Source organism: Carassius auratus, chromosome 39, assembly GCF_003368295.1.
Source record: "Carassius auratus strain Wakin chromosome 39, ASM336829v1, whole genome shotgun sequence".
NCBI lineage: Eukaryota > Metazoa > Chordata > Actinopteri > Cypriniformes > Cyprinidae > Carassius > Carassius auratus.
Genome location: NC_039281.1, coordinates 5,391,366 through 5,411,688, shown reverse-complemented (window position 1 = coordinate 5,411,688; position 20,323 = coordinate 5,391,366). Strand labels below are relative to the sequence as shown.

The 20,323-nt window shown below is 34.7% G+C and overlaps 3 protein-coding genes across 3 annotated transcripts in view; 1 reads left to right on the top strand and 2 right to left on the bottom strand.

Moving 5' to 3' along the window:
* The window catches only part of LOC113057752 (disks large homolog 3-like), an 84,015-nt gene extending 80,542 nt beyond the window's left edge, over positions 1–3,473 (bottom strand). Inside the window, exons 1-2 of the mRNA XM_026225257.1 lie at positions 3,180–3,473; positions 1,962–2,093 (exon numbers count right to left, since the gene is read on the bottom strand). Coding sequence (XP_026081042.1) covers positions 1,962–2,093; positions 3,180–3,195 — 148 coding nt within the window. The 5' untranslated portion in view covers positions 3,196–3,473. The remainder of the gene's footprint in view (positions 1–1,961; positions 2,094–3,179) is intronic.
* A 1,115-nt stretch (positions 3,474–4,588) lies between these two features.
* LOC113057760 (glycerophosphoinositol inositolphosphodiesterase GDPD2) lies at positions 4,589–16,193 on the bottom strand. The gene is made up of 15 exons (XM_026225270.1): positions 16,038–16,193; positions 12,333–12,539; positions 11,506–11,609; positions 11,289–11,382; positions 11,123–11,182; positions 10,559–10,657; positions 10,187–10,280; positions 9,539–9,678; positions 8,584–8,666; positions 8,306–8,465; positions 7,649–7,870; positions 6,937–7,085; positions 6,275–6,422; positions 6,033–6,115; positions 4,589–5,410 (listed from the first exon to the last, which is right to left on the bottom strand). Exons 2-15 carry the CDS (start codon positions 12,408–12,410, stop codon positions 5,347–5,349), a joined length of 1,578 nt encoding a protein of 525 aa, XP_026081055.1. The 5' UTR covers positions 12,411–12,539; positions 16,038–16,193; the 3' UTR covers positions 4,589–5,346.
* A 1,016-nt stretch (positions 16,194–17,209) lies between these two features.
* LOC113057781 (PDZ domain-containing protein 11-like) lies at positions 17,210–20,108 on the top strand. The gene is made up of 6 exons (XM_026225304.1): positions 17,210–17,351; positions 17,712–17,814; positions 17,898–18,038; positions 18,125–18,223; positions 18,315–18,375; positions 18,699–20,108. The coding sequence occupies exons 1-6, from the start codon at positions 17,305–17,307 to the stop codon at positions 18,731–18,733; spliced, it is 486 nt and encodes a 161-aa protein (XP_026081089.1). The 5' UTR covers positions 17,210–17,304; the 3' UTR covers positions 18,734–20,108.
* Positions 20,109–20,323: the final 215 nt, after the last annotated feature.

The window sequence follows — 20,323 nt, the reverse complement described above, 5'->3', positions numbered from 1 at the left end:
TCCAAATGCCTTTTAACTAACAAAGGAAACAACTTATACACTACCATTCAAAAGGTTAAGCAAGGTTGCCTTAAATTGTTCAAAATTTGGCAAATTTCTTTCAAGAGATGTCTGTTTTTTTATATAAATGCGGTCCATCAAAGAATACTAGGGAAAAAAATCTCAGTTTGCACAGAAATATTAAACAGCACAACTGTTTTTTCAACACTGAAATCATAAGAAAAGTTTTTCGAGCAACAAATAAGCATGTTACCATGTGACATTGAAGACTGGTGTAATGGCTGCTGAAAATTCAGCTTTGTCATCACAGGAATAAATTACATTTTAAAACATATGCAAATAATTATTTTATAATGTAATATTCCACAGTATTACTATTTTACTGTGTTTTTGTATTAGCAAATAAATGCAGCCTTGGTGAGCATAAAATGTCTTTCAATCATATACATTTAAAAAAATATTGTTGATGCCAAACTTTTGAATGGTAGTGTATGTGATGAAAGAATTCATAAATGTACTTATATTTGTGTTATTATTATTTTTTTTGCTATTATTAATAATTTTACCCAATAGTTTACTTATACCATATATATATATATATATATATATATATATATATATACCATTTACACTATGCATTCTTTATATATTCACAGATTTAAGTAAACATAACTTTATATACAATTTTTAGATTTTCTATGCAAACTCTTTATAGAATGTACAACACATGCACATGCACAATATCACATATCATAAGCCTATCATACCCAGCAGCATTTGAGAAAACCCATGAGTTAGGATCAGGGGAATGCTCCTGTCCCTCTCCTCACTAGTCCTATGGCAACACAACCCCTTGATCACAGCCCTGTGGTACTACTCTTCTGCATCACAGCAACTGCAGCAGTCAGGCCTCATTAAAGCCTGGGCCTGCTAATTATGAAAACCACTCAGCCATTTCATAATTGGACTAATTTGTTTCCTTTACAGGACAAAAACTAAAAATAAGGTAAGAGATCCTTTTTTTTTAGGCATCTGGCATGGCAGTGATATCTATTGTGTTTTCTTATTCTGCCTGTTGTGAGACATCATTAAAATGTGACAGGGCACATCCACAGTACTGATAAATCAGCTGGGGCTGTGAGAGTCTGACTCATAATGAAACTTGAGAACAGTGGCACAAACTTTGGTAAACATTCTATCTGCCATTTGCCTTGCAATGCTTTATTTAACTTTATTTTTAAATTTATTATATTTCTTTTTTACATTCCCTTATTGTAGTTGTAGCTACATTTTATATTTGATCTAGATTTTTAGGCTCTACTGTTAATGTTATCTGTATGCACCAGGGGTCTGAGAGTAACGCAATTTCGATTCTCTGTATGTATGTACTGTACATATGGAAGAATTGACAATAAAGCAGACTTGATACTTGATATATAAGTCTCAAATCCACGCAAAAGATCAACCGATCAGAGACAGCAGCGAGGACCCATTTTTTTGTAAGATTTCATTTTAAAAACAGACAAACGTTTGTTATTATTCTGAAAGAAAGAACCTATTCATGCGGCTTAATCCAATATATGAGTGTAATAGATGAAGCAAGTTCCAATGGGTCAGTTTTCTATTGGACAAAATAAGTAACTCGTAAAACTCACAGAAAGTTGCAAGTTAATTTGTAAGGTAGAGTCAGTAATGTTAGTTTATTAGATGAAACTATTAAAGCCATTGTTAATGTAAAACAGGGCATTTAGGCAGCTGGTCCATGTACACAAAACAAATTGTACCATTTAGAAAAATTATCAGCGGTGTTAAGTAAAGCTGAACAAACTGGAACACTGCTTCTCAGAACATTTAGCAAAATATAGAACATACTGAAATCAAGTGGCACAGTCCTAAATAAAGACAGTTAATCATTATTTGTTTTGAGAGCCATTAAGAGTTTACACAGAAACAAACCTCACCCAGCAGAGCCTGAAAAAGGTGACTGCTAAAGATGGAAGAGATATTTTCCACGCTGGTCTTCAGGGCCTGCTCTTCTGGGCTGGTCAGACTGGCCTGGTACTGTTTCAGTAGCCCAACTGCTCTTTTAGTGTCTGAAATAAAATAGAAGACAATCATTTCTATTTCAGCACAACTCCTACTCGTTTTAAAGCCTTTCCTCCATTACCTACATTCTCCTTGTGACAGTCTGAAGACATTTTTAGATTTATGGATAATTCTGAAAAGGCTTTGCACCTTGCTAGACACTTGAAATCACACATTACTTGCCTATAATGACAAGAACCCCTCAAAAGGGTGTGTAGCCGGGTGTTCAACTCAACCAGGACTGTCTAACAAAAGTCTTTAAACAAGCAGAAAAAAAAATGAATGAATGATTTAGTCTTGTGTGTAGGCCTATGTGTTGTTTTGTGGGATACTCTTGTGGAAGGAATAAAAGGGACCATACAGTGGCCGAAAAAAAATGTAGACACTCAAACCACATTAAAAATGCATCAGATAACAAATGATGCTACAGTTTTGGTATTGTAGTATCAACACACGTAGCTGGTCATGATATCAGTGCCCTTCAATTTCACACAGGTGTTCTAGAAGAGTAACTGCAGGTTTAGTTAATCATATTAACTATGAATTTGCAAATGCATCTGTTGTATCCAATAAACAATACAACACCAGTAACAATAGGCTATGTGTGAGGTTTATTTAGATTTTTTTTTTGTTTTGTTTTTTTTTTGTTAAAAGTGAAAATAGTGCTTGTGCTGTCCATTAATTAAATGATGGTTCTCTAACACAATGGCATTCACAGATATTGAAGCATAAAAATATTCTGAGGGTTTCTGAATGTTTCAGGTGACGGTTTAAAGGAAGAGAAGGCAGTAGGTTCCATAAAAACATCACAGCATAATGGGATAAATAGGCTCAGGATTTCGCTTAAGCTACATTGACATTAATTGAGTTTTTGTAAAGAATATCGGTTTTATTAAAAGTTAAAGAATCTAACTTCAGACTCATGCTTTCAGTTTCCCATGGTGTTTCCGAGAAATCCCTACTTGAAAATGCACATGTCGAAACGGAGACGTTTAATAGTACTAAAAACAATGAAATCACCGCCAAATCTTGATAATAGTAGACTATATCGCCTTCTCATAACGACTGAAGTTGACCGTTTTAACTGAACTTACCATATTTATGTACCATGATGCGAAGACTGTTAGAAAATTGGTCCTGTAAATCCAGTTAAAAACTTTCGAATAGTTCCCAACATAAATAACGCTTTAAAATCCCTGTCGGTTCAACAGTCACTTTCTCCGACCAGACTATTTACAGTTTTGCCGTAGTTTTTCCACCACAGTGACGAATTTGCTTATTTTTGGAAGTTAAAGTTACTCCAGTTGGCAGCAGATGTTTGTTGTGGAAACGGTGAGAGTGAAGCGCAGTTATCTGCCTTCGGCTCCAGCATTGGGAAGTTCTGAGGGGAAACGAGTGAAACTGGAGGGCGGTCTGCAGTAACAGGGTCTTACTCATACCTTAATACACTAGTAAATTGTGGATAAATGATAACAGAGCTTATTAATGAGCTTGTCTTCACTGGGGAATACATACAGCTTCATTGTATTACGGCGAACGCTAATCATATGTAATGTATTAGCTCGTGGCTAGCAAAGAAGGGAGGTAAGAAAATAATGGTTTCCATTGCAGTCTATCACAATAAATATAAGTTACCCGAATTCTATTTCGTCAGTCTATCGGAAAACCTTGTTTGCTTTAAACGGGTGATGCAAGTTCGACCATGGAAACTATTATTCAAAAGCGTCGCGTGCCACCTACTGGAGAAAGAGTGAACTGTAAGTCTCACATGCAATGTTTGTTAATAATAATAACTTATAACTAATAATTAATAATCGTGCACTTGTGCTCAAGACTACAGTTTTTAGAGAGACGCAACCAAAGGAAAAGATGGAAAATTTTATTAGGCCTGAACCAAAATAACACAACAAATTTGCCACATAGTAGTTTGTTTCAAATAAAAATATATTATCTATTAAAATTTGACAACTTTTTACAATCTTTTACAAATAGCCAATAGGGAGCCTTAGTTCCTCAAAGTGTCTGTTTATACCTGTTATGTCATTCACATATTCAGGACTACATATAATATCTATAAAAAAAGTAATTGTTAATTGCTTGAACAAAGTAATTGTTGTATAAATATGGGTTATTCTGTGATTGATTCTTGAATTATTACATTTGGCTCCTCCAGTCCTGAATGTATGGATGGTATAATGTGTATAAACGGGCACTTTAAGAAGCTAAACAACATCTAAAATCTCCCTATTGGTTATTTAAAAGATGGTAAAAGTGGTGAAAATTAATGATACATCACAAATTATTACATTAGGATTAAATGATGTTAGTTGGACAGCATAATTAATCACAGTCATCTTAATTGTGCAACAGATTAAAAATGCATCCAATCTCTAACATTTATAAACCAGTTCTTTCCAAATAATTTTGTATAACTTTTTATAGATGTCTTTATAAAATCAGTGTTGGTCAAAAAAAATAAAAAATCCAAAATATGAGCCCAAAATGAACCTTGTACCAGCCAGTTTTTATTTCCTTATTCTCCTATGCGTTTCGAAATGTACACAATACAATACAAATTCAGAATTTGTCTTGAATGCCCATTTACCAAATATATATAAAATCTATAAAAAAAATAACACTAAAAATATATTTACACATAAACATTTTGATCCCACTTTATAGGTGTCTTCCGACTACATGACTTTATGCTATTGCAAAACACTTTTTCTTCTAATGACACTGCATAGAGTTAAGGTACAGGATGGGTTTGGAAGTATAGTTAGGTTTACAGGGGTTAAGCAGTAAGGTCAATGGTGTAATTACACAGTAGATTTAACTACACAAACACAATGTGTATTGTATCAAATGATTAAATGAAATGTAGTGCATAGTAGACACTTAAAAGTGTGTCCAACATTTTAAAGTCTTTCTTACAAAAATGTCTTACAAAGTGTCACATAAGTAAACAACCTCAATAAAAAGTACTGTCATGTAAATGAAAATGTACAGTTATGGTGTTGCATAACAAATGGCTGAAATGACATGGCTTTTTCAAGAGGTGGCAGCACTGCAAAACATGCTGCCTTAATGAAAAAATGATATCAAATCTTTAGATTCTCATATCAAACAATGTTTTGTTAATGCAGTCTACACTAAAAGCACAAATGTGAATTTACTGCATGACATTTAATATGACATGATTCTGTTGAGTGAAACAAAGTGAATCAAGGAAATGTCCTCTGATGATAAAGATGGCATCGTTCAGAAAGAAAGCAGGGGGACACCGCTCTCCCTTGGGTTTGGATGAAAAACATGCTTTCTCCTCCTGTTCACAAACAAAGACAAAAATGTCCATTATAATCTCACTCCATTAACATTATCTGAGTGGCTCTTAAATTACCGGCACTTTTGACTACTTTTACTTAATTCAGAATTCATGCCATCGGTCCTGAAATAAATAAATAAATAAAACCACGGTCACCAATTGGATTGGATTTTTTTTGGATTTTGTGTGGCCGTATGAATTTTGTTGAAATGTTTTCAGTTTGATGACCTTTAGAATTGGTAACAACAGCTTGCTTAAAATAAATTGTACTTAGCCTACCATTTATAATATATAATAAATGTAGATTTATATTAGCAATAAATTGTCCCCTCAAGCATGCAATTTAATCAACATTCAATTTTATAATTTATAACTGATAATCATCTATAAAATAATCTGGTTTCATGGTTTAATTATACAGTTTTATGCATTCTATAAATGCATTATCAATGGGAAAGTTAGAAAGAGAGATTCAATTAAAAACTGTTAATATTAGAAAAATTACAAAATACAGGTAAAAGTTTTAGAGCCATTATAATCTACCCACTACAAATTTCCATTAAAAAATGCATTTAATCAATTCAACAGCATTATACAGTATGTACTGAGTTTCATTCCTTACCTTTGGCAAAGAAAGAGGAGAAACATCAACAGCAATGATATCACGTCAACAGAGATCCATATTCCCTTGTACATATTAGGCTCCTTTCATTGTTATGTGCAAACACAGAAACACAAACACACAAAGGATTCCAGAGGAGTTATATATTCAGACAAGTCCAAGTGAATTAGAAATGGAAAACATCTCATTTATGGCAGAACAGACATGGATAGGTTAAAATATGTCTTTCCATCTTTACATACCAGTTGCCAGTCAGGCTTAGACATGCTTTTGAAGATGTGACAAGCATTGGTAGTCACCGAACTGGCCCCGGAGCACCACAGTAATGAGAAGAGCCAACGCTCATTCACAACCCACAGATTCACGGACACATTATTTTTCCGCAGCTCACTGTCCAGTGAAATAAAAAATAAAGAACAAACTCAAATCTTCCTTCTGTTTACTTGTTTTTGGCTCCTAATCAGCGACTTTTAGACAGGTCGCAACAAGCCAGTTTTCTCTGCATAAAAGACAGGAGTGGCAGGAGCGTTTTAACATGCAGACTTATTCATCAGTCAAGATTTTCTTGTTTAATTCTATTCTTTCTTCATCTTTGCTGTCAGGTAAACTTATAAAATGACAGGTGCACCCAACCGGACACAATAGTGTCTGGAAAAGGTTTCATCAATCAACGTTTGTTGAATTTTGGTCACTTAGCATTCCTGCTACTATAATCATTAGAAGATACATTGGTTTAAGTTTAAGCTGCAGATCAGCACATCATTTTTATAGCATTTGTTATCTTTGTAAGAAAACAGAACCCTGTGAGAACATTCCCCGAGGTTTTAAGATCATACCAACATTAATAACAGCAGCATCATGTCTCTGCATGTCAGATAAAATGCACCTATCCTCCTACACTTACCTTATTTCATGTGTGCTTAGAGAACTATATTTCATGTTCAGGAAGCTTCCACCATCCGCATACATTTCTTGTACATTATTATACATCTGCTTGAAGCCTGGTGAAACTTTTCTTACATCGTGTCTATATTCTGGAGGAAGCCACCATATCTGAAAGTGATGCACAATATAAAAATTATATTTAATGATGCAAAAAAAAAAATGCAAGCATGAATTTTGGATTAAGATTTTTATAAAGACATCTAACATTAAGAAAAGCATTTTTTTTTCTAGAGCATATAACATTGTAACATTTAACTCAAAAACATTAACAAAAATGTAATTATGAAACAAAAAAGGTAAATAGAAATATTTAAAAACAATATTAATAATAATAAAAGTGAATTTACATAAAACATGCTAAACTGAAATCAAATGAAAACTGAAAATATAAAAAAGCCCATTCAAAATAGAAATGAATTAAAAAAAAAAAAAAAAATATATATATATATATATATATATATATATATATATATATATATATATATATATATATACACACACACAAATATATAAATAATACTAAAATAACACTGCTAAAAACTAAATAATAGCACTACGATTCTGACATTTAAAACAAAGAAAAAATGTAAAAGTGGCATACTAAGAAACTTCTGAAAATGTAATTCTATTAAATTGAATGACTTTTTGATCCCAGTGTCTAACAATATTACCTTGTCCGGTGAGATGCTTGAATTTGTTATCGTTTCAGCAGTGTAGTAGGAGTCGCTGTTGTGGAATCCTGTCGAGTTTTTCTCATTTTTTAGATCAAATAGGAGAGAGACATTATGCTTTTTGGCCATGACTAAGAGCTCAGAAAGAGAAGGTACTGTCTGGTTGTTAGCCTCCCTTTTGTCTTCCTTTGAGAGCGATGAAACTGACTTGAATGGATCTGTCTGTATTTGAAAATCAAAAGATCTAATTTTAAAACAAATCTGTCATTTTGACATCACCTTGCTGATGGACTAAGAACATCTGAACATCAAATTCAAAGTGGAAGTGTTATTGCCAATTGGCAAATTTCAATGTATTTGACATTTGTAAATATATTCTACTGTTGCATAAAAGAAATTGCTGTCAAATAAATGACAGATGTTACAAATATATAATATACTGTAAATGTAATTTAATATATTATTATTGTTTTTAATTTCAGTGCGTTTTAAATTTCTAGTTCCGTTCTATTGTTGTATTACAGAAATTTTATCAAAATGCATCAGATTTGTTGGACTATATAAACTATAGAGAATGGAAAACTTAAATTTAATAAACTATAAATAAATCAATAAATAATTACAAATAAAATCCCCAAAATAATTATTTGTCCTTACCCTTATAAACCATTCGCCTGCATTTAAAGTCTGTAACTCTTGCAAAGTGAAGTTAGCGTGCATGTCGGCATCTCGACCTAGAAATGTCTCCTTCACATCAGTTGTTCGTAGCAGAAAACTTGGACCATCATCATGCATAAGAAAAGGCTTCATGTCCTTACTGGAAAAAGTATAGACCATAGGATTATTATATACACGTGTCTCACACATACACAAACACCATCTCTCTCATACACAAATAGAATTATTTATTTAGGGTTTTCGGCATAATCTGTTACCTGAGTTGCACATCTGTTTCAAACGCCACAACACCACACTCCATACTCTTCCTGAATGACATCATAGTGTTCTCTGGGGCCAGCTAAATACATAATTACCATATATTATGAAACAATTATATACATGATTTAAAACATAGTATGTACACAAAATAAGATAAACGTATCGATTTTCTGTGCCACCACAGCATAGGATTTCTTTGTTTTACTTATTTAATGACATGTGTTCTTAATTATATGTTCTGGGCTTGTTACCACAGTGGAAAAACAGCTTTAAAAAGAGGGGAAAAAACACTGCCAAAGACGATTATTGTACCACATAAATGTTCAGGTTTCCATATCCTATTTAAAGTCAAGTCACCTTTATTTGTAAAGCGTACTGGTTGTGAATAAGAATACAAAATTAATTCAAACGCTATAACATCTGTGTTCTTCACATGCTTCTGTTTTTAATCAGTTAACCTTGAGTGTCCTGGTGAACGCTGCGAGATCAAACATACAGAGCTTCAGATGTCACTCCACCCTCCCTGACGCTGGAATTTAACAGGTCATGAATTGTAGATAGTCAGTTATTCAAATGGCATTTCTGGATGGGGGCTACTTGTTTTGTAAGGACTGTAAATGTTTTCACTTTGATTATTGTATCACTAAAATGCTAATGTTTGAAAAATCGGAGCAGAATGACATTGTCATAAATTACATTCCCCCAAGTTGATAGCTTACAACCTGCTATAATCAACATAATCCTAAAAGGATTCAGAAGCTATAGCAGATGATTCATCTTGTGGCACGTCAAATTTAGTTTAATAAAATAATGTTTAAATCCTCAGGCAGTTCAGCAATGACATGAACAAACAGTGAAAACCAGATTTTGATGGGCACGCCAGTGTAAACACTTTTTAACAAAGGGAAGGAATGTCAAAAGGAAAGTTACAACTCAGGCATTAACACTTACCATCGGAGCACCGCGATGTCCGACGAGGGCAGGTTTTGGGGGAAGATTACTGGTAATGCATGGAGAGCAGATTGCAAGAGGACACAGGAACACCGCAGCGGACACTACCAGGAAGGTCACCATTATAAAAACCTTACAAGCTACACAGACAAAGACATAAAAAATAAAAAAAATACTCAGACACTCAGTACAAACACTTTAGCATGATTAAAAGACATCACTGGTGCTGACTTTCACATTTACATAGACTGGTAATATTAAAGTTGTAAGGTACATTCTCAGTAAAAACATCAATTGTGATCAAATCTGTTCCTGACGAACAAAATCAAGTCCCAACCTGCAGTTTTTCTCATTTGTTTCACTCATATTTACATCACAACAGGGAAGATCTGCGATGCATGCAGACTGTGATTCATGCAGACTTTAAGAGTATTGATATATTATAAAGTAATATTATAATATAACATTTCTGTAATAAGCTGAATGTTTTGTACACTGTAAAGATAATGCACAGGTCAAATTATAAAATGATTGAATTGAAATCAATTTTAAATGGCCAAGACTTTATCTATTGGGTGAATAGCGATGTAATAATGTGCATTCAGAAAGAAACTTTAAGCTACTGTAAGCTGTTTTGGAGGCACTGACCAGCTGTTTGAGCTGTGTGATAACTCTGGAACACCAGCCAGCTGATCAAGGTCAAAGCCACCACAGCACCCAGCTGCAGGAAAGGAGCAGTGGCCTATGGGAAACCAAAGAGGGGAATTTAATGTATTGTACAGTACAACAATAGTGGTGTAACTGGAGATGTGGACAACTGAGTGACATTTTTGAGATAAATACAATATAATATAACATTATGCTGAGGGATATGCTAGCTATTGGTGTAAAATATCACACTGCCATTTAGACTAGATAAGTGAACAGGAAATGCAATGAGAACCAGCTGCAAAGACAAAAAACAGACAATGTACTAGCACTGAAATGATGAATGGTTGAAGGCTGGTTTCGGCTTCTTACCTGAAATGACATATAGATGGTTTGCCATTCCTCTTTCCATTTTATACAAAATCCAGCGGTGCCTAAAGTAACAGTGAGCAGACCCAAAAACAGAAACACCTGAACAGAGAACAGAGAATTATTAACATACCGAGATCATTCATTAACTAAAAATTCAATAAATTGTTACTAAAGTTTTAAAGGTAACAAATATTAGACCGTTTCCTCAACTATGAGCACCGAGGTCTTTTTAAAGCTAATTTTATAGTCCACTTTTTATGTATCCTTACATTTACAAGTTAAGTTCACAAATAAAATATATTACTTTAATTGTTACTTTGAGTCTTGAGTTATTATTTTGGAACACTAAAACATGGGAGATTCATACATGGCACTAATAAATAGAATAAGGATTACAGTGTTCATGTAAAAATATAAAATAAAATTGTATATAACATACCACTGCTATACATAAAATAATCTATGCATAAGGCATTTAAGTAGTAGCAAAAATACATTTTTTTAATGAATTAATTAAAAAAAAAAAGTCTCAATACCATTTAAAGTTGGAAGGGTAAAGAGTACCTTATGCAGCCAGTGTAAATCCAAGGGCTCTCTGATTGCTAAGTGTAGCAACCCAAATACCTGAAATAAAATTATTATCTCATTGGTACAGTCGTTACATGCTACCAGCCATACAATCATAACATGCTACCAGCTGAGCAATCTGGATCACATGCTCTCTTCTTACCAGTAGAAGGAGGCAGTATGTGGCCAGCACGGCAGAAATGATCATCACTATCATGTACCAGTTCACCCATTTTTTTAATGCTTTGAAGGCTTCACTGCAGGAGGAAAATGAAGCAACATGGAAGAACGACAACCAGGTATTACTTGGAAACACTGTGCCAATGGATTAGAGTGTGGTCATATAATTATCATGCATGTAATTGTGTTTATGTGCTCACCAGTTCACATCATTGTGGTCGTTGAAGGCAATAAAACAAACGTACATCCAACTCAGGGCAAGTATGGACACAAAAGACAGAAAGGAGAGCCAGCAGCAAGCCCTCTATTTAGAAACAAAGCAAGAATGCACACTTCAAACATCTCTTTTCTTTTTCAGATACAGTAGGTCTTCTCTTTGTCATTTTTGCCGAAACTAACAAATGCATGAGCCATTAAAAGAAGAAAATGTTTATTTATAACTTTCCCTCAGTGCTCCACCTGTGTGCGTGTGATGATTTAAAGTCATAGGTTAACCACAAATAAGTGCCCGGGGGTGGGGGTGTTGGGTGGAGATGGTGACATGCCTTCTCATGTCGAGTTTCGCTTATTGATCGTAATATTCAAAAGTGGGGCCAATCTCCAATCTGAGTGGTTACTGTAATTATTAAAAGTTTCACAGAGGGTTTACAAAATCTGAATGCAGCGGTAATTGTTTCTGACACAAATCAAAGGAATTCAAAGCCTTGCTTTTGTATTCAGGATACTAATTAACCTACTTTTCTGCTATGCATAAGCTTTGTTCTCATTTAAAAGGGAAGAGCATTTACATGATAATAGTTCATTAAGGAGGAATTCAATGACAACAGTTTTCTTTGATCTTTTTCTACATTCATTATACATTGTATACTATTCCGCCTCTCTCAACTGATTGTGTCAAACTAATAAAAAAGTGAAAACTCTGTCTGCAGATACTAAGAGATAATGCGTACATCATTGACGTTCAACGTCATTTTCCTATATGGAAAAATGTGATTATAAATGCAAAATGTAAAGACAAAAATCTCACGTTTCGGTCTCCTTTTGGACTGGTCCAGTGACAACTGTAGATCCCTCTGAGGCAGGTTCGGGAGATCGAGAGCATCATGTTTTTTCCACATCTAATGATGCCAGCTGAATGTGTGCAGAAGAACAGGGGTCTCGTCCAGTGTGTAGTGAGGTTAACTCATTTATACTGCAGGTGTTTGATATGGAATGACTCACTTCACACCTGAAACTAGTAGGAGGGAAGAGAATACAAAAGATGGTGATTATGCAAGGAAACCTGTTCTTAGCTCAAAACAGAACTGAACTCACAATGCATGGTTTAATTCGTTAAAAGTCTTTGAATTAGGGTGAGAGAGAGAAAGTATAAACGATGTGACTCCAGTCACATGACACAGCAGGTACGGAAAGGTTACATTTAATTATGGAGGGGCGTCTTTGCTTTCAAAAGCCCTGGAGCAGAAAACTACAAGACAACCTGTGGGGAAGATCTCATATCAATCACTCATTTTTAAGAACATTCTGTCCTTTTATTTCCCAACTCCGCTTAACTGCTACTGTTTTGTAAATGATAAATATGAATTAAAATATAACCTGTTTTTCTACATCCTATAATTGAACGTTGCCTGATGGCAACAAATTATATGAACATATGAACAACTGACATGAGAAATTAAAGCTTATTCTGAGCCAGTGAAAGGCCTTGGCATTGTTTTGACAGGTTGTGCAGAACATGAAATATAATCTGCAATGTTATGAAGACTTTCTTGCTGTGGAGGATAACTGTTGTTGTTTTTTTAGTTTTCAAGGTTCAATGGATTTAAAGTTTATGATTAGATAAACTAAGCAATAAATGTCTGAAGTGCTAAAGGCATCTCTGTAAGGAGATGGTAAGCAAAACAGGAAGGGTAAATCATATCAGAACTAAAATATAAGTGCTTTACTTGTAAGTGCTTGTACAAGTATTTTAACATTTGTATAAATGCACGGTTAAAAAGCATAACTAATGTCTACATTAATAATAAAAACAAATTTTCTTGAGCACCAAATCGGCATATTAGAATGATTTGAAGGATAGAAGGATCATAGCACACTGAAGATTGGAGTAATGATGCTTCATTTAGATTTGCATCACAGGAATAAATGACATCTTAAAATATATTAAATTAGTAGGAGAGCATTGTGTAAGCAGTGCAAAAGGCCGTGGGTTCAATTCTCAGGGAACACACAAACTGGTAAAAAATTTAAATAAAAACGAGAAAGTATAGACTTAATGCACTGTAAGTTGCTTTGCATAAAAGAGACTGCTAAATACATAAATGTAATGGAAAGTTGACATTAACACTTCTTGTCACCAAATCTTGATTTATCAAGTCTTCACTTAGCAGACCTATCAATGCAGTTAAATAAATATAAAAGAATGAAAATGTTGAAGACATTCACTCTTTAATGTGTTTATTGTCTGTCCACCAGGTACAAAAAGTTACATTATCAAAAAGCCTGTGATGGCAGTGAAAGCCGTAACTAAACATTCCCAATGCAAGTACTTGTGGACTGTCAGATCTGAGTCACTGATGAAAAGTTTAGATAATAAACTATTCCAGCATGAAGGATACACACCTTCATGATTATGATCTTGAAGCATGAGAATCTAATTGAAATCTGAAAGCACCGTCACATGTTGTAACCATTGCTGCAAACAGCAGTTTCTTTTAAAGGACATGGGGTTTTTGTCAACTGTGACACACTTCACAAACCCCTGGGGCGAAATTAGTTCTTCAGACTTGACAAAGAAGAAAAGAAACCTGTCAAGTGTTTAGTGGATGTTCTGGCTCTTAAGACAGGTATGGCAGCACTTTTAATAAGTCACTTAACTCACCATTTCAGGTCAGACAACAAGTACTCTGTCAACTGCAGCTCTTATTTATGAATAAATGACCTGCTGGCCTTAAGCCATCATCTTTATTCAACAGGTTGTACCTCGCTAATTAGTCCAATGCAAGACGGTTTTTATAAAGGATGTTATTTTCTCATCAGCACTTCTCAGAGTACACAACTGCTCCTTAGTCATGTTTAAAGCCCAAGTTTCCGTATGAATTGATTTCTAGGAATTTGTCTTATTATTATTCAAAGGGTCTTGCAAAAACTTTTCTTACTTTCTAAAACAACAATAGTAACATTTTAATTAATTTTCTCTTGGGTGTATGTTCATTTAAGTACATTTATAAATGCATTTATACAAATTATTAAAATATATTTGAAACAAGTATGACTGTTAAAACAAATTGTAGAGGAGCTGGCACCCAGATTCTGCAGAAGAAGCTATTTTTCTGATCTCAAAAACTGAGCCATAACAAAAAAGAAAAATCTACTTTAACAGGGTCAACAGATAGGAGTGCTACAGACTGTTTAAAAAAATTCTAACTTAACCCCCAGTAGAGGATCTTTGTGAACAAACTGTGATCTTTCTATTAAAATATTTTGCAATAGTAACACAAAAAAAGGAACAAACATTTAAGTAGGCAGCCTGGAGACACATTGCAAATATTTTTACTTCCAAAAGAATCTGTAGACCATTTTAAATAGAGTCAAAGAAAGAAATCAGGTTTGCACGTAGACAAACTATGCATTATTGTCACAGACATTATGAACTTAGTAAAACACTGAAACACATCAATAACATTACAACTTTAGTAAATCCACTCCATCATCAGGCTTTCACTGTGTGTTCATACTATTAGAAAGCAAATGAAAAGTGCTGCAAAACAAACATCACACTGCTATTTAACCCATCAGACATGTAGGCACCACTTTTAAGCATTTCAGAATGGGAAATGTTTTTTTATTTCAAGAAAGGCTCATTTGGAAATATAAGGTAGAAAAAGAAAGGAAAATAAAAACAGTCTATGCAAAACTGTATGTAAAACCACACATAAATCAAACGGCCAAGTCAATGCACAGGTTGTATAGAAATGTGCATGTGACTTGTTGTGAAGGAAAAGTAACCAGTTAAATATAATTTTCATGGAACCTCTGAATTTCACTTTCTTCATTAAACTTAAACTATAGACTCTGATGCAAAAGTATTTGCCCATGCATTTTCATAGAACATACAATATATCAAACTAAACACACGTGCTCTGCCTTATAAGAGGTCAATCTTTCTTTATGAAAGCATTTAAGTAGCCATCTATCATCATGCTGACTTGTGAGAGATTTCAACCCATTCTAAAACTAATTCACATGCAACCTCAGATCTTGATCTGCAGTCCAGTGACATCACGGGACATTTTTGTGTCATTTTTTAACCCCAGGGTATAAAATACTAAAATAGTACTAAAATATTATTAAGGTTAAATTCAGTTTAACACAACGACCTTACACAGACACATTTCTCTGCAGATTTGCAACAACCTGTAACTTCTTATATATATATATATATATATATATATATATATAATTATAACTTCTATATAGGCTATATAATTTCTAAATCCAAGCAAAAATTTAAGGGAAAACGTTTTTCCCTTAAACGTCATGATAATCCCTGATTTGCAAAAATTCCGAACTTTTGTTTTTGTACAAATGTGCAGTGGTAGATTTGGTTTACAGAATGCTTTTAGCACCTGTATTGACACGCACACCTGACGATATTCAGCTCGCATGCCTTTCCGTAATCAGAACACATCTAGCACGAGAGAGCGAACTGATTATTGAGTTGGAACCTTACCTTGCTTAAAGAGTAACATTTGATAGTGATGTCCCATTCAGAGTCTCAAACTTCAGCACTTCTCGGCTGTCTGTACGCTCGCCTCGAACTCATTCTGAGACTTAAATCCCGTGGACTGAGTTTCAATGAGGCGGTGACAATGAAAGCGCTTCCCATTCCCTGCAGCTTTGTATGTATGGACCTATGAATGCAGTTCAGCAGAGGGCAGAGTTTTCGAATAATTAAGAAACCTTAAAAGAGTAACGAGTAAAAGAAATTGCCAGGGTTCAAAGCCAAATGTCATTTATTATCTTCAAGAGGACTACTGCACCAGTTTGGAGAGCATTGTTAATATATATTTTTAACGAATTTAAAGTTTTATTATTATTATTAATTAATCAATCCCGTGTGCATGTTTTTTTATGTACGTTTCAACGGTTGCATATTTTGTTCTGTTTAATAATGAAAGAAAGAGCACCTGGTTTAAGTTTTTAGTTCAAGGGGAAAAAAGAGCATTTGGTAGCCTATAATCTTACCAATATTTTAATGTAAAAATAACATAGCCTATATGGGGCTAATAAAAACATCTAATTTATAGAAAATTTATATAATATGATTTATAGGCTAATAAGATATCTGCCAATACGTGATCAGCCTTTCCCCCTCTTTATTTACATTCGCATAAAAATTATAGGAATGCATCCATAAACATGTATATTTTAAGGGGCAAAAGACTACAAAAATGAAATTGAAATAAACTGATCAAAATAAAAATAAAAATAAAAGTAATATAGTTTACTAATTTATAGATAAAGTTCTGTGTTACTGAAAGAGTTTCCATAGGCTATAGCTCTTGAGGCCAGTAATGGAAACAAAATGTAATGTAAATGTTAAATTTATAGTATGTGAAGATTTAGATTTTGAATTTTTTGGTTTTCTAATAAGCACGCGCCCAGATTGTATAGGCTATTTCTTAATGTATTGTTTTATCAAAATGTGACATTCACGTCTTTCCAAGCAGAGGTAAAGAAAAAAGAACAAGTGTTTATTTGCAGTTGAAGTTTTAGGTGATTGCCAGTTTCACTAAGGCTTAATTATTTTTACTTTACTCAAAGTAAAATACATTTACAGTAAGCTGATAAACCAAAGCCACTGCTTCCGTTTTAGCGTCAACAGTCCCCGACTAGGGAGGCAAAAAGGGTGACTACTGTTGACATAGTTTTTTTTCCAGAGTTAGTATTTGAAAGACAATTTGAAAGAAAAAATATAAGAGAAAAGTGCTGGTCACATGGTCTGTAGGAGGGCGGGGCTAATGGTTCGCTCGAGGAGTTCTTGGTGAGTTGACGGACAAAAACAAATCTGTCGCGCAAAACAGCTGTATATACTGCTTGTCTTTCTTTTAGTATGAGCATATTTGTAACGCCAGTTTATTCTCACAGCGTTTTGATTATTTGAATGGCCTCTGGCTCATTGTGCAGTGCATCTTGTGTTTACTGTTGAGTGTTAGCAAGCTAGCCTGCTGTATTCGTTGTACAATGAGAACCGCAGAGAGTGTATTTACACCCAATTGATTATAAATCTTTTTATTTATTTAGTATTTAAAAGTAAAAAAAAAAAAGAAACATTACAGTTAAAATATATCGAAGACGATGGAGAATCAAAATTTCACCGTTTTTGTCGCAACCTCAATTCTAGCTCGAAAAACATGGACCAAAAGATTCCGTACGATGATTATCAGCTGCCAGTAGTGTTTCTTCCTTCCTATGAGAGCCCTCCTGCATGGATCCCTCCACAAGAGGTGGCTGTTATTGAACACTTCGTTTCCAGCTCATCTTTTGTGATCACATTGACCTAATTTACATATTTCTTTCTCACAATCAGAGGATACATCACCCTGACTACAACAATGAGCTCACTCAGTTCCTACCTCGCACTGTAGTGTTAAATAAGCCCCCTGGTGCACAACTGGGCTTCAATATCCGTGGAGGAAAGGCCTCCCAGCTTGGTATCTTTATTTCAAAGGTCAGTTTTGCCGATTAAAACCTTCTTTATCTTTTGGCTAAAGAACTGACTTCATCATCTTGGTCTTTCTCATAATGTTTTGAAAGGTGGTGCCAGATTCAGATGCCCATAGGGCAGGACTGCAAGAGGGTGATCAGGTGCTTTCTGTCAATGATGTGGACTTTCAAGACATTGAGCATTCAAAGGTAAGATCTGAGATGTCAGTCGGACAGACAGAAACATGATGGATGTCTCGTCTTCTAAGTAGTGTCAGTGTGATCTTGATTTCTTTCCTAGGCTGTGGAGATTTTAAAGACCGCGAGAGAGATTTTGATGAAGGTTCGATACTTCCCTTACAGTGAGTATTATTTTCATCCTTCCCTTGAGATACAAAAAATCAGACATGATGGTTTCAGTATGTAGTGAAAATTCCACTATAAGCGGCTATTAACAGTTATTGTCATTATTTAGCACAAGTCGGTTCACTATGGATACAAATCAATTCAGTAACTGTTGATGTTGCAAACCATTTGAATTTAGCTGTAAAGTAGCTCTACTGAAGACAATGGTGCAATCCAGCACATTTCAAGTTTTCTTCTCATATGTGGCAGTAGTGAGCGTTTTAGTTAACAGATTCAGTTGGAGAAACTTGACATAAAGGTGATGTGCAACTGTTTTTAGACTACCAGCGGCAGAAGGAGAGGACTGTACACTAGATGGCAGAGCTGGCCTTCATTATGCAGCTGATGAGGCGTTGGTGTGCCTGTGAAACCTTTAGCTGCCCTGCATCATCTTCCTCCCACTAACTATTTTCTCTGACTAAGAGACTGCTCAAAGAAATCATCTTCAAACACTTTGCGACATGCCTGGTGATTCACAGCTTCTTCACCCACAGTGGTGGTTTTGAGCTGTGCCAGTTTTGAATGCAGCTGGCCGAATTTTCAGATACTTTCCCCTCTTCTGTTTTCTCATCATTTCCTTTCCTCTGGGAAAATAAGCATATTCTATGAGATACACCATATTGCCAAAAGTATTGGGACACCCCTCCAAATCATTGAAATCAGGTGTTCCATTCACTTCCATGGCCACAGATGTATAAAATCAAGCACCTAGGCATGCAGACTGCTTCTACAAACATTTGTGAAAGAATGGTTCGCTTTCAGGAGCTCAGTAAATTCAAGCATGGTACCGTGAAAGGTTGCCACCTGTGCAATAAGTCCATTTTTTAAATATCCTCACTACTAAATATTCCACGGTCAACTGTTAGTGGTATTATAATAAAGTAGAATAACAGCAACTCAGCCACAATGTGGCAGGCCACGTGTGCAGAAGTACACTTACATCACCAAGTGAAATGCAAAGTGTTGGATGCTGTTGTGTAAAGCACGCTGCTACTGGCCTCTAGAGCAGTGGAGATGAGCTCTCTGGAGTGACCAATCACATTTCTCTGTCTGGCGATCTGATGGATGATTTTGGTGTTTGGCAGTTGCCAGGAGAACAGCACTTGCCTGACTATTGTGCAGGTGTAAACTTGACTGGCCTGCACAGAGTCCTGACCTCAACCTGATAAAAACACATTTGGGATTAATAAGAGCGGAGATTGTGAGCCAGGCCTTCTCGTCCAACATCGGTTTCTAAACTCACAATGCACTTATTGAAGAATGGTCAAAAGTCCCATAAACACATTCCTAAACCAACTCCTAAAACAACTCCATATTAAACCCTACAAAGTAAGAATGGATGTCATTAAAGTTCAAGTGCAATGTAAAAGCAGGTGTCCCAGAACATTTGGCAATAAAGTGTGTCGTGCATATGAAAAGAAAACATGGCAGATGTGTTATTTATTAATTTAAATTACTATAGACGTTTGCATAATGATAAAATTATGATCTGCTATTGATATCTTCACTTAGAGGTATTTATTAAATGAAGCTGACATTTTGTTTAATATATCATATAATATTTTAATAAATAGATCTTTATTTGTGATTGCTTTTCAGTTTTGTATTCCAAAGCAAAGCAGATGTTTAATGATTGATGCCCTGCTGACAAACACATTTCTGCTGACTATTTTAGTCGTCATTAAATCAGTGTGGATCATGCAAAGTACTTTTTGTGCTCATTTTTAAATATGATGAAAAGATCTCATAAAGTGGGGAGGGGAAAATGCAAGAAGGGAATCTTATATTCTCAGAGCTTGTTACGTGGTTACACTTACATTTATGTTAGGTAGTGTGGCTTTGTTAATTCTCTACTAAGTAGAGGGTACTATATAAACTAAGTGTTATTATTAAAGCTATTAAAGG